The 14,951-nt window shown below is 46.3% G+C and overlaps 1 protein-coding gene across 1 annotated transcript; it reads right to left on the bottom strand.

Annotated features, from left to right (window-relative positions):
- Positions 1-10,961: 10,961 nt before the first annotated feature.
- Positions 10,962-13,592, bottom strand: LOC107141593 (PRAME family member 12-like). The gene is made up of 3 exons (XM_015484820.1): positions 13,306-13,592; positions 12,360-12,929; positions 10,962-11,535 (listed from the first exon to the last, which is right to left on the bottom strand). Exons 1-3 carry the CDS (start codon positions 13,590-13,592, stop codon positions 10,962-10,964), a joined length of 1,431 nt encoding a protein of 476 aa, XP_015340306.1.
- Positions 13,593-14,951: the final 1,359 nt, after the last annotated feature.

Raw genomic sequence — 14,951 nt, 5'->3', positions numbered from 1 at the left:
ACGTTTGTGTGCACACTTGTGTTTCGTGTTGTATGTCTGTGTGTGCATATGTCCATATATCATATATGAGGAGCACTCATGAAAATGGATCTGAATTTTTTTTTATTCACATGATTTTAATGGTTTAATTTAAATTGGGTAAAGAGCTGTTGAGGATTGTTTTAATATGTGTACAAATAAGGAGGTTAACAGATCTGTTTGTTTACTTTCACCTTTCCTTTTCATTATATTTAATAATTCTGTTCAGGATAATGTAAATTGTTCAGAAAATTGTTTTCTTAGTACCTGTTGGGATGTTACATATTTTTTTTTAGCGTCATTGCCAGAATTCCTATCTTCATCCCAGTGCTGGTGAAGACAAAGATAAAACCAAACTACAGCTTCTTCAATAGTTATCACAACAAACTGTGTAAACTGATGCATCAATGAATAATAACTCAACAAGTAATGCTCAATCAAGGAGTTGATTTACTTTGGGAGGAAATGAACATATTGATGGATTCCTCTGCTTTGAACTGCTTGCAGAACTCGCCTGGACTATGTATCACTTGTATGCATTGTGAACTATCGGTTGGTGCAGCGAATTGTGGTAGTGCTGGCGTATCTTTGCTGATGGTGTCACTGGTGATACAGATTTTCCAAAGGAGCCATCAATTGGCTTGGTATTGTGGCATTTCTGTATCCTCCTCCCTTCTGCTAGTGATGGTCTAAAATTTGGGGGCCAACAGAGGTGAGGCAAAGAACCTCACCCCCCTCACTGGTGCATAGCCCTATCCACAAGTATGGCTGTATGCTGGACCAGTAGTCAGTGATGGGTATGATCCAATTGCAGTGGTACCAACCTAAGACAGGAGGCTGACGCCTAGAGGTTAGCTCGTCTGATGAAGGGTAAGGACCATATGTTGAATTGGACAACCTAACAGGCACGGTCCCTAAGCCACATTGCTTGTTGTTTAATTAAACAGAAGGGGGGAGATGCTGAGAGCCATAGCCAAGTAGGAATGATGTATGTCATTTGTGGTTGAAAGGTTACCCCAGCAAGCCATTGAGAGATAATGATTATGTTAAGATGTGCATTCAATTGGAGATTAGACCCCTGCTGTCTGCCTAGGCCTGCTACTTTGGAGCTCTTGTGGGACTCCAGGAGAGTTCCCATTGGTTAGGGAAGTGTGGTAGGAGGGAATTCCGGAGGAGGGATTTCCTGTTGGTGGAGTGTATCCCGGGAGAAGGCGGCGAACATGGCATTCACGGGAGTTTTGGAAATAAAGTTTGTTCCTGTTTGAGTGGTTTGTGATTTTGTGCCCAGCCAGACTGTGGCAGCCCTGGACTTGTCCTTCAGGAGGCTGCACCCTGCCAGCTCCTGCAGTGTGGGTGGAGTCCATTGCTCATCCTCTGGAGTCTGCATGGAAGGATCCTGGGGGCTGCCCCGCCCAAACACATCATTCACAGCCAAGCTCCATAGCTCTACCTTATACTCACCCAGAGGAAACCACTCAGCCAAGTGGCTGCTTTGGCAATCGACTGATCCAATTTCACTCTTTGGGTGGCAAACCAGGCCTGGTGGTTCAGGCCAATAACCCCATGGCTTGGGAGACTGCAGCAGGAGGATCACAAATTCCAGGCCAGTCTAGAACTTAGTGAGACCATGTATCAAAATGAAAAATAAAATAGGGTTGGGGATGTAGCTCAGTACTAGAGTGTCCCTGAGATCAATCCCTAGCTTCAGTAATAAATAACTAAAGTGGGTGTCATTGGTTTTCATTTTTTAAATTAGCAATTTTTAAATTAATTTACTTACTTACATATACTTTTCTTTTTTTGGTGATACTAGGGATTGAAGCAAGGGGTAGCTTACCACTGAGCTACACCCTTACCCCTTTTGGTTTGTATTTATTAACTTTATGGCACAGGATTAAACTCAGGGTGCTTTACCTCTGAGCTACATCCCGGGTACTGTTTGTTTTTGATACCAAAGACTGAACTCAGGGTACTTAACCACTGAACCACATCCTGAGGTCTTTTTATTTTTTATATTGAGGCTGCTTAGGGCCTTGCTATTTTGCTGTGGCTGGCTTTGAAATTGCAATCCTTCTGCCTCAGCATCCCAAGCCACTGGTATGACAGACAACCATCACCACACCTGGCTCCCAACCTTGTTTTATATTGAGACAGGATTTCACTAAGTTGTCCAGATAAGTCTCAAACTCATGATCTTCCTGCCTTAGCCTCTTGAATAGCTGGATTACAGACAGGTACCACCATGAACAGTTTAAATGTAAGCAATGTTAAAAGCCACATATAGTATTTGAGAGCATTGGGAAGTAAGAGATGGAAAATTCTAACTGAGATGAGGCTCGATTGTCACATATATCTTGTACACATGACAGCATGCCACTTTGGAGTGGAGTCCCAGGAAAGAAATAGATCAGAATACAGTACAGTCTATGAAAAATATTGCGTGGTTCCAGAAAAAAAAAATTCTAAGTGAAGGCAAATAAGCCCAAGCATGAGAGTATTAAGAAACTTTGAGGTACTGAGTGGCTGAATGTTAAATAAGAACATCAGTGCTTTGCTCTGAATAAGGGTTTCCTTACTCTTCATTCATTCAACAGATATTTACTGAAATGCCTGCTCCAGTCCAGCAACCATTGAAGATGTTGTGTCAAATTATTTAAGTAGAGACTTGTCTTAAGACTATCAGACCCAGAGAGAAGGAAGGACAATTATGTTTGGAAAACTGCAGTAGTAATTCATTTGAGTCCAATCTATTTTTTTGAGTCTGTTTCTCTAACTGGAATCAAAGTTACCATGAAGATGCAAAGGAAGAAGTATTTTGAAATTAAAGTTGATAAATACGTGGAAATTCATCTAAAAAAAAAAAAAGAAAAACAGAAGGAAAGAAATTTAATATGACCTAAACCAAAGCAGAAATCAAAATTATTGGGATGAAGGCAAAACTGCATTTAGACACAAGAAATGCAGACATCTGGTCCTTTGGAGAGACAGAATATGATATTCTTTTTGCCATCACAAACTACATGTCACCATTTTTTGTTTCTATTTTGGTACTGGGGACTGAACCGAGTGGTGCTCTAACACCAAGCTACATCTCCAGCTCCTTTTATTTTTTATTTGGAGACAGGATCTTGCTTTTTAATTGCTGAGGCTGGCCTCCAACTTGTGCTTCTCTTGCCTCAGCCTCCAGAGTTGCTGGGTTTACAGACATGTGCTACCTCTCCTAGGCTCTAGGTAACTGGGTAAGACTGGCTGAGACTAGACCCCATAGAGGTTCTGTTTTGAGTTCAGTTGCCCGAGCTGGTCTTGAACTCATGGGCTCAAGCAATCCTCCTGCCTCAGCCTCCCGAGTAGCTGGGACTAAAGGTGTATGCCACCAGGCAGCCTGAATGGGGTCTCCATGGGGTTTGGTGACTTACCAGAGCTGGACGATTGGCAGGGAGTTCTGAATCCTAGCAGTGCCAGACAGTGACACAGGTTGCAGGCTTCTGTGCTTCTTTGGCTCCTTGAAGCTTTTATGGGGTCTTTCTAATTCCCCCTCCTCTTTTCAACTCCTAGCTCCAATCAGAGTTATCTGGTTAAATAGTTGAATCACCACCCACTTAATCCCACTGAACTTCTTCTTTTTTACCCCCAATTAACTGATTTAATCAAAAGTCCATACCTGAAAGGGAATACCTGAAGAGTAGGGTCTCAATGAAGGACATATTAATTGTTCACTCTATATTATTGATTGACTTTTATTAGTATTTGACTTTTATAGTCCTGAGTGTGAGACAGGAAAGGGTTAAATCTGTTTTTGGTCTTAGGGAAAATCAACTGAATGCATCATTCTTGGGATTTCTTTGGCCATGCCCTCCTATCTGTCTCTCTCTATATACACAGAAATGATTTTTTTCGGTACTGGGGATTGAACCTTGGGACACTTTATCACTGATCTTCATCTCCAGCTCCTCGGATTTTTTTCCTGGAGACAGGGTCTCACTCAGTTGCCAAGGCTGGCCTTGAACCTGCCATCCTCTTGCCTCAGTCTCCTGAGTTACCAGGATTAGAGGCATGCCCCACCATCCCAACGGGCCACATTGAATTTACACACATATGTCAGAGTTACTCAGTGTATTAATGTCACTTGGGTTTTATGTTTCCTAACATACCAGTTCATGTGCCCACTCAGGCAGGGAGAGAGGAACCCCTGAGGACATGACTGATCTTCAAAACTTGGGTCCAGAGGATTAGGCCACAGCTATAATGGGAGCAGAGCTGGGGCCTGGGCCGCTGAGGCTGCTGCATGTGGACACTGGAACTCTGGATCACCAAGGCAGTGGGAAGTACACGCAGCTATTTTTGGTGCCTGCCTGGGGCTTTGTTTTGGTGTGGTGCAGTTCTCTTAGGTGGTGGGTGTGGAAAGATTAAAATATCTGTTTTAGAAGGAGTTTAGAGGTCAGAAGGGGGAAGTAGCTACAAGAGGGACAACAGAGACCCTTCAATCTCAGTGCTGTCCTTGAGGTCAGGGAGGGAGATGCCTTCTTTGATTCCCCAAGAAAGAAAAGGGGAGTCTCCATCTGGGATCAGCACAGTCAACCTGATGGACAAGATTACCTCCAAAAAAGTGAATTGACACAGAAAGCCAGAGAGCAGGTTCACGGTCAGAACCCGGGGAAGAGAGTCTAGATAAAAATCCACTGAGAGCCAGGCATAGTGACCCACACCTGTAATTCCAGCAACTCAGGAGGCCGAGACAGGAGAATTGTGTTTGAGGCCAGCCTGGGCAGCTTAGCAAGGCCATGCCTCAAGATAAAAAGCCAATCAGCAATTGGGGAGCCTCAGAGTTATAAAGTTGAGCATGTTTATGCAACCTGTCAGACACAAGTGCCTATGGGAAAATGCAAAAGGGATCTTTGTTGGTGTGTGTTGGTGTTGCAGCTCCAGGGATTGAATCCAGGGTGCTGTCCACGGAGTTCCACCCCTAGCCCTTTCTATCTATCTATCTATCTATCTATCTATCTATCTTTTATTTATTTTACCTTCAGTGAAATTTTATTCTAATTCTTTGAAAATTGACAAACCATCTCATATTGTAAAACTCAAATCACCAAAACATTTTTCTTGTTCCCCATATCTCCACTCTCTGTTGTCTCAGTTAAATGACAGTCTCTATAATGAACCTCAACTAACTAGAACTTTCTTTCTTTAAGTATCTACCCATTTAATACTTATTCTCATTAGGCCTCTATGGCAGCAGAATTCATTTTGATTCATTGTACACAACTGCAGCACAACTTTTTATTTTCTGGTTGTACACTATGCATGTTGCAGTCATATGTGTCCCCAGCCCTTTTTAAAATTTGAGCTAGCCCTTGATAAGTTGCCAATGCTGGCCTGGAACTTGTCATTCTCCTGCCTCAGCCTCCTGAGATGCTGGGATTACAAGTGTGCACCACCACACCCAGATAGTAGCTCTTTTTGTTTTTGTTGGTTTGGGCTGTGCCTTTTTCTTAAGTGTTTAGCAGAAATTGCCCATGTTCACTTCACTTATGTTTGCAGTTGAAGCCTGCTTAGGATTATTTTTAAGACATAATGGGGGTTTTTGATGAGAAGTATTTGAAGCCCAGCCTTCAAATTTGATGTGTCTTTACCTCTTTCTTGCTTTGGGGCATCTCTTGAGGCAGCTGAGCAAGAGGGTTGAAATGGCAAGGTGTCACTCTCAACTGCCACCCTTGACTTGGTGCTTGGGACTAGAGACAGGTAGATGTTTCTGCCACCCAGGTAACAATAGAGTGGCTCTCCAAAACCTGACTTTAGAAGAGACAGAAAATTCAGGACCCCAAGTAAAGTCAGGCCCATCCAGGAAGCAAAGGAAGACAGGGTTTCAAAGGCCACATAAGGTGCTTTGAAACCATTATCATTGGCTGCAAGGATTCAGTAACAATGGTGGTGGCCTTGGTCCAGGATGACAGGGACCTGCTGTGTGGGTTTCTCCTCAGAAAAAAAATAATTATGAGTGGGACACAGTGGTGCATGTCTAAAATCTCAAATGCTCGGGAGGCAGAGGCAGGAGGATTGCAAGTTCAAAGCCAGTCTGAGCAACTTAGTGAGGCCCTAAGATTTTGCATAAGGCTGTGGTTCTGTGAGTCTTTTGTGATGGCTCCTGTTAGCAGGCAGTTGTGGTTCAGGATGCCCGCTTCCTAGCACCCTGCCAGCCCTGCTGTGTTGGAATGGTGTCATTTTGATGGAAAACTGTCACCATTAGCTTCACCTGTAAGTACACAGGAGTTCACAGCTGATAGACATCCTCAGCAAGGACACAACCAGAGTTGGTTTCCTTGAGTTGTCTGAAACTGATCGCAGTAGTTTCGAGTGTGTATGGTTGTAAGAAAGTGTTTAAAACTCTTTTAAACCAGGAAACAAGCATGGGGACTATAAAAGGACCACTGGCCAGTGGCTTAAGGATAGGTATGCTCATGCTGCTTTCTTGCTTATTTATTTATTTTTCATACCAAAGATTGAACCCAGGGTTGCTATACCACTGGATGCCTAAAGCTCTGTCCTTGTCCCTGATAACAATCTAGTAACAAGGACACAGTTTTGAGAAAAAGAAAAAATAATGTTTATTACTTTGCTCACAAAGGAGGAACCCAGGGGACCTGTCCTAAAGGCTGTGATTCTGCCCATCAGCAGGAACAGGTTGTTTTTAAAGAGGTGTTTCAGAGAAAATGAGATTGGAGAGAAACCAGGAAGGAGATCAGGGAAAAGAAGATCAGGGAGGAGAAGGTTAGGGAGGAGATTTAGAAAAAAAATATATAAGTTTCAAAGCCACAAGGGATATAGTCAAAGCATCAAGGGAACCCCTGTTCTGCACTGAACCACATCCCCAAACCCCACATTTTGGAGGAACTGGGGGTTGGATGCAGGGTTGTTGGACCACTGAGCCACATCCCCAGCCCTTTTCATGTTTTAATTTCAGACAGTGTCTCACTAACTTGCCCAGGCTGTCCTTGAACTTGCAATCCTCCTGCTCAGCTCCTGAGTTGGTGGACTTAGGGTGTGTGCCACCATGTCCACTACAATTCACATTTTTAACCCACCACAAATTGTGTTCAGTAAAAGAACAAAGTACCACTCATCACTTTTTATTTATTTTTTTGGTACCAGGTGATGAACCCAGGGACAGTGAACTGCTGAGCCACATTTCCAGCCTTTTTTTCCCCTTTCTTTCTTTTCATTCAATAAATACAACCTAAAGGAAAAGAATAGTTTAATTATAGAGTGTGATAGGCAATTAGGCCTCTCCTATTATTCAGTCCCCTGATTTCTGAAGCTTATTGCTTTGAGGTAAGATGAAACATTGGACTGATCCATTGAAAAATTAATAGAGACACAATTCCCTGCATTACTGAAACCTAGGCACCGAATGAACTTTACCAGCTTCATTCTTACTACTGATTTCTCAGAAATGCCCTTAGTGGCCCCAGGGGTGTAGGTCTCTCTATGCCGACACCAAGCAGATGGCAGAGCTGCGGTGCTTCTAATTCTCGAGGCTGCTCTTCCTGGTTCTTTGTGGTCTTCTGTAACTGATGTCTCTGTTTGCTTCTGCCTCTGCTCACACTTCTGTGCTACTGCGTCTCTCGTCTGGGCTCTGAGGCTGTAGGGTCTGCGTCCTTGGACTCAATCAGCTGTGGATTGAACATGGTTGAAAATAAGTGCATCTGGTCTGAATGTGTAGAGTTTTTTCTTGTCATTATTCTCTAAGCAGCACATTGTAAACCGCTATGTAATGTTCCCATCGTATGCAGTGACATAAGGAAGGTTGAGGTGACTTAAAGCACACAGGAGCATGTGCATAGGTTAGGTCCATAGCAGGAGGAACCCCCGGGCAGTTACAAAGCATGGGGATTCTTCAGCGTGCTCCCCAACAACCAATGGGTCATTGGAGAAATCAAAATGAAAGTGTAAAATGCCTGCAGACCAATGAACAGGGCCACACAAGATATTCAAACCTGTGGACACAACAAAAGTAATTCTAAGTGGGAAGTTTCCAGCAAGAAATACCTACATTAGGAAAAAAATCTCAAATAAATGGCCCAGTACTGCATGTCAAGGGACTGGAAAATATATGCATGGACTATGCCCCCAATTAGTAAAATTGGGAGAAGATATGAGTTAATTAAACTTTACAAGTAGCTGGATTCCAGACATGTGCCACTCCAACCAGCTTTTCCTACTTGTTATTGTCTTGTGGACCAGGCATTGCACCCAAGGGTGCTTTGCCACTGAGCCACACCCTCAGGGGGGATTTTGAGACTGGGTCTTGTAACCTTGCTTACAGCCTCACTAAATTGATGAGGCTGGCTTTGAACTCACCACCCTCCTGCCTCAGCCTCTTGGGCTGCTGGGACTACAGCTGAGCACCACCAAGCCGGCTTTTGCAGTTGTTTTTGGAAAAGAATCTTTGAGGACATCAATTTTACATACCTGTGCAGACCAATTAAAGAATGCATTCCATTTTTTTTCATGTGGGTTTTGGTTCTTTCTTTTTGAATATTTCTACCAGGTGGACAGCTCTATTCCAATTAAACCTTCCCAATATGGTCACATCGTTTTTGGACTTAGTTATTTGTTTACTTATTTCTGTGATGCCTTGATGGAACCCAGGCCCTTCCACATGCTAGCAAGTGCTCTACCACTGAGTGATTCCCCAGCTCCCTGAATTAGCTTTGATGAAGTTCACTCATTTCTCTAGAAAAGCATGGATTCTGGGTTCCTAGACTGTACAGGTGAAATTGGCCAGTGTTCCAGAAGGGGTTCTACACTGTTTTGATGCAGATGCACAAAGGACTCTGCATCTTTCAGTAGCTGCTCCAAGTGTTATAGTTAAAGCATCCTCCTGGGGATTCACAGATTGACTTCTAGAACACTCACTTATAATTGAATCAACCCTTTATTGAAGCACACAGATGGCAACTGACCAAACATAAAGCTCTTCCCCTGATCAGCCCCCAAACAATTGCAAGGTTGCTCCTTATAAGCCTGAAAACCACAAAAGGGGTGTTTGGGGGTCCAGCCAATGCAAGCAAGCCAAGTTACAGAAGCGGGAAAGTGCAGTCAGGTGGAGGGATGCTCAGCCAATCACAATTAGCCCAGTCACCCCAGGTACAGAAACAGAGTCCCGTTCCCCTAGTTACAGAAACAATGCCCCATTAGGTAGTTCCGTGTTCTTAAAGGTTTCTATAGCCAAAAGAAAAGAACATCATGCCCTGGTCATGACTTTCTACTTGGCATGGTTGTTTTACAAGATGGAGTCACAAAACAATATGGAGTCACTTTGGCTGGACTATCACACAAGGAGTAGAACCCAGTCCCATCTGCCTGACCCAGCCACCCTTACACACCCGATCCTGTTTGTCATGACATCCTACATTTGTGTGCTGTCTCACAGCACAAATGAACCTAGAGTCAAAAATGAGCAGCTCAAAGAGAGGTGAGTGCTTTATCCCCAGGGGTCTGGGAAGACTAAGAGCCCTCACAACCCTTCCAGTGTTCAAGGGGTGTGGAGGCACCAAAATATCTTCAAGTCCCTTTTTAGTCATGATAACTCTTAAAAGGACGAATGATGACAGATCTCATTTTACAGATCTTTGTCTTTATTTGAATCTAGAGTCCAGCAGCAGTGCAGAACAAATGCTGCTCAGAACCTTCCTCCCACCACGTGTGCATGGCCCACTGTTTGGGGGACAGATGAGCTGGTGTGCATGGCCCAGACTCTGCTACCAGTTCCAAGAGTGAGCTGCAGTCTGCTTACACATCCAAGTGGGTTCCAGTTCACCATGTGTTGAGAGTTATGCAAGCCATAATTAAAACACGTCCACTGGCAGCTTTAGAACACCTCAAATGAAGACTGGGGGTACCTCGTTCTCATCCTTGGATGGGAAGCTAAGGCTAAGGTTGCTGCACAACCCCATCAGCCCAGTGCTCAGCGGAGGGAAGTGTTAGGGGAAGGTCTGTCAGTTATGTGCAACCCCGCCCCACCAGAGCTTGTAATTTATTCAGTTTCATTTTGAAATATTTGCAAGTTTTATCTACCCATATGATTCTACTATTTTGATGAAAGAGAATTTGGATATCTTCAATGGGCACCAATAGTTTGAGGACAGACTACCTAGGTGGATGACAGGCAATGTTTGGTGAGACCCAGAGGCTCTGATCAAAGTACAGCATGGACACCTCCTGCAGGCACTGGGAGCCGGACACTGGGGCCTGCCATATGCACAGATGCCCTTGCCCAGCGCATCCAGAGTCAGGGACCTGAGGTTTCTGAGTCTACATGAAGATCCACGAGGAAGGGGCAGCGTTGAATGTCTGCGTGGCACTGAGGTCCCCTGAGAAGAGGTTTTCTTGCCTTGGCTCATGTTCAGTGCCTACATAGAATGTTCCAGGCCACCTGTGTGCACCTGCATGTGTTAAGACACAGAGTAGCCACACATCATGACCAGATTTCAGTTTGATCCCTTGACTTCCTGGGGCTGAACCTCATTGTTCACCAAGCACCCAGGGCCATCTTTCTCCATCAGCACCTGGAGAATCCCAAGGTTTCATCAGAAAGCCAGGTAAATCCATCACAGAGGACGTCAGAAGACTAACCCTGAGATTCCCTTCATTTCTGACAATTTATGGACCAGCCATGAAACACAATAGCTTCTTCCTGTGCCCATCAAGCCTGAATCCCATTCTAGAAATCCAGGTCCCTATGTATGTCTCTATGAAGACACATGTCCTGAAGGTCCTATCCTCGGGGGCTTCCCTCCAATGGAGCCCCCTGCTGCACTTTCCTTTCCCATCCACACTTCAGGAAGTGTCTGAAAAGGTGGGCTCTGAGTTCACTCTAAGGTGACCTTACATCCTGGTTATACCTCCCATTGCCTAGAAGTATGCTTTTGAAACACACCCAACTAGGCAGCTGTTGGACAGGAACAGTGAATGAGGTCCTGGTTGTAGAGGAACATGCTACCACATTGAGGACATGGGACAGTACAGAACACAAGGACCTTTGGCTGCCTAAAGTCCCTCACTATTGCTGTGAGCTCAGCACAGAGTTGGGAACATCTCCCTGGGTGGATGGCACCCTGGGCATCATAGCTCTCCAGAGGGGCAGGGTACAGCTCTACACTCATCTGGCTCAGCCTGGCAGTGTGAAGCAGCAGGTCCCTTAAGGCTGACATGGAGATGCGGTTCCCATGGAAGCTCAAAACCCTGATCTGGGAGCAGCGGCTCAGGACAGGCAGGAGGGCCTGGAGCTGGGAGTCAGTCATCCTGCAAGTTTCCAAGTCCAGGCTCTTCAGGGTGGCTGCAACAGTCTCCAGCAGAATTTTGAGGTACTCTGGACTCAAATTGGTCAGTTTGATGCCCCTCAGTTCCAGGTGTCTGAGCTTTCTGGTGTTTGGAAATCGGGAAAGATAATTCCAGTCGGAATCTGACAGCTGGCAGTTGGTTATTGAGAGAGTCTTCAGGGGGGTCTTCAGGTGCCTAAGGAGAAACCAGACAGTTAGTTGTGAGGAGCAATGTCAAGGTGGGAGAAGACAAATTGGCCTGAACCCAAAGTCACCCTGGTCATCAGACAATGGTCCACACTTAGGATGCTGCCTCTTGCAGAATCTGGTCATTCACATTACCCCCATGTCAGGGCGAGGTTCACCATCACTCCTGTGACCAGATGGGTGCACATCTCTATGGCTCCCCTCCTCACTGCAAAGCAGAAGGGCACACCTCTGTACACAGGAGGTCAGGGGGAGTCATCTACAAAGGACAAACCCAGGCAAGATGAAGGAAACCCACCGGGGTTGTCCACCTGCGAGGCTCACACCTTGTACCCTCCATCCCTGCTCCTCACCCTCAACCCCAGAATCACCACCTGAGGCTCAGAGCAGCCTTCCCCATGGGAGCATTAGAGGTGGCTCCTCTGCACCCTGCTGGAGAGCAAAGAGCGTCCCTGTTGCAAGATGCAGGTGTGGGGGCTTCCCTCCTCCAGGGCCCTCCCCTCTACCCCGTCTCCCAGCACCTTCGCTGGATAGACCTCCCAGAAAAGGAACCTCACCCACCCTCACTAGCTCCTGTTCTCCCCAGGTGGCTTCCAAGCAGAGTTATGCTTCCCAGACCATGAACCCTGGTTTACCCCTTTGCTCTAACACAGGTTAGGAGATGGAGCTTCAGGATACAAAAGGGACAGATGAGGGGTTATTTACCTTCCAGTGTCTTGTTCACCATGAGAGTGTCAGTGGCTGGCACACAGTAGGTGCCCTTTCATATTTACTGATACTGGTCTGCAGAGGATGCTCATCCCCCTTACTCACCTCAGCACCTGTTCCAGGTGGCCCTCGAGGAGGAGGACAGCATCCACACAGAACTTCCGCAGGCACTGCATCCTGAGGAACTGCGAGGTGAGCTGGGCGAGCAGCCGCTCCTGCTCCTCTGGGGAGGTGTGGGCAGGCACGCGGACCTGGGAGACCTGCAGCGTCCTCAGGTTCCTCATCTGGCCCAAGAAAGGAGCACAAGCAGCCAAGGTGCAGGACACCCAGGTGCAGTGCACTTCCACCTTCTGGATAGAGTCCAGCTGCAGCAGTCTCAGGACCTTCCGTGTGTGGCGGGTGGGTTTCCCAAAGATCTTCAGCCTATTGCAACACAGGTGCAGCCTGTCCCTTCTCTGTGTGACCCACAGGAACAAGTGGGCCTGGAATTCGTCCAGGGGCCTTTCTGTGAGGCACAAGTCTATGACTACCTTCAAGGGTGGCTTAGCTGCCATTGCTGGACCATGTTTCAATTTTCGATTCTTCTTCATGGCCTCTTCGACCATGGCTCCAGACCACGTTCTCCAGAAGTTGTGGCGAACATTCCGCAAATCCAGTACCTGCAGTTTCCACCTCCTGCGGGGATGACAGCAGAGTCTCAGCCCTGAGGCCCCCTCCTTCCCCTCTAAGCTGCTGCTCCCCTGCTCCCCTCTTCCTTCTGTCTCACTTTTCTCCATCCACTTCCCTCCAATTGTGCCTGGCCCCTACCTGTACCAGCTGAGTTAGAAGCAGGTGCAGACACCTTCATGGGTCACCACAGCTGCCACAAGTACCTCCACATCCAGAAGCCCCTCCTAAATGGGGCTTAGCATGGCCAAGGCCTCTCCACCCCTCCTTGCTGGCAGCACAGGAAGCCCTTGGTCCACCCTTCAACACCCACTCTCCCTGGATCCATCAGTCACTTCCTTGGACCCCAGGGTGTTCCCTTCCAGGCCACCTGGGTCCCCCTCACCTGGGGCGATCCTGCTGGGCAAGCAGCATGTCCAGCCCATCCAGTGCCACTTGGAGCATCTCCAGCTGTGGCTTCCTCATCAGGGCCCCCAGGGGCAGGCAGGTGAAGGGCCAGGCCTGCACCATTTTCTTCAGGACCTCAGTGTGTCCCCTGATGAAGGCCTCCACAAAGAGTGGTGGGAAGAGCTCTATGGGCAGGTTCTCCAGATCCAGGATGGCCCTGGACTTGTCACTCAGCAGGCTGCGCCCTGCCAGCTCCAGCAGCATGGGTGGGGACTGGATGCTCATCCTGGGGAGTCTGAAAGAAGAAGGGTCCTGGAAAATGGTCCAGGGAAAAGGTCACTATCCCATCCATTGCCAGTCACTGGGAAGGGGGTACTGGGGAGTCTAAAATCTCACATCACCCTCATGGGGGAAAGCCTTTGATTATTATTTTGTCCTAATACATAAGGAGTTGGAGTGTCATGTGACCTCATGCAGTGGTAGGTTCCTCAGTTTCAGCAACTACTATGGCTGGGAAAGGACATGTCCTCACATGGTTGACATTAGTTTTTTTTTTTTTTCCATAGATGGACACAACACAATGCCTTTTTTAATTTTTTTTATTTTTTTGTGGTGCTGAGAATTGAACCCATGTCCCACATGTGCTAGGCAAGCACTGTACCGATGATCCACAATCCCAGCCCAGGTGACATTAGTTTTAATTTTAAAATCATTAAATGAGCAATTGTAATAGCATGTGCCCATATTATAAAATATTTGGAAATTACAACAGAGTCCCATAGATATCTGTTACCTATGAGAGATTCTGCCACCTTAGGGGGGAGTTGAAGAGAACAAACAGATCAGAACTGTTGCGACCCCTTGCCCGCAAGGAAGACGCAACTCAGGAATCTTCTTTCAGCAGTTTATTCAGGCCTTGATTCATGTATCATCTTCTAGTGACCCCCTGCTGAGCGCCCAAGCACAGCCTAATAAAGCCTCCAGCATACCAATCTTAAGCTGCCACGTGGACCTTTCTCATAGGGTGGTAAGGGATTGCATGCCAATTCTCCATATTAGGAGTTGTTTATCACAGGCCACAGTGGAAGCCGGCGCCATCTTCTAATGGCGGCCACGGTCTAATCAGAACGGCTCACCACACAGAACAGAGTCTGTGAAGTGATGCATGAAATTGTTTTAAGCTTTTGTGTAACTTGTTTAAACAATCAATAAAATTACAAAACCATGTAGGCCATAAGGTATAATTTTGGGGACTGGGACTGGGTATTGAACTCAGAGCACTCAACCACTGAGCCACATCTCCAGCCATATTTTGTATTTTATTTAGATACAGGGCCTCACTGAGTTGCTTAGGGCCTCACTGTTGCTGAGGCTGGCTTTGAACACCAATCCTCCTGCCTCCTCAGCCTCCTGAGTAGATTGGATTACAGGCACATGCCATCTCGCCTGGCAATAAAGTTTCATTTTAAGGGCACACAAAGTGAATATCTTAAATGTCAAATAACAGAATTCCAATCAATTAGAATGATATAGAATTCCAATCATTCTCCTTGGGTAAGAAATATTAAAGCAGCTTTGGCTGGAGCTCAGCGGTGAAGTGGTCGCCTAGCATGTGTGAGGCCCTGGGTTGGATTCTCAGCAGCA

This window comes from Marmota marmota, unplaced genomic scaffold (assembly GCF_001458135.2).
Source record: "Marmota marmota marmota unplaced genomic scaffold, marMar, whole genome shotgun sequence".
NCBI lineage: Eukaryota > Metazoa > Chordata > Mammalia > Rodentia > Sciuridae > Marmota > Marmota marmota.
Note: the sequence above shows the minus strand (reverse complement) of the source record. Positions and strands in the feature narration are given on the sequence as shown.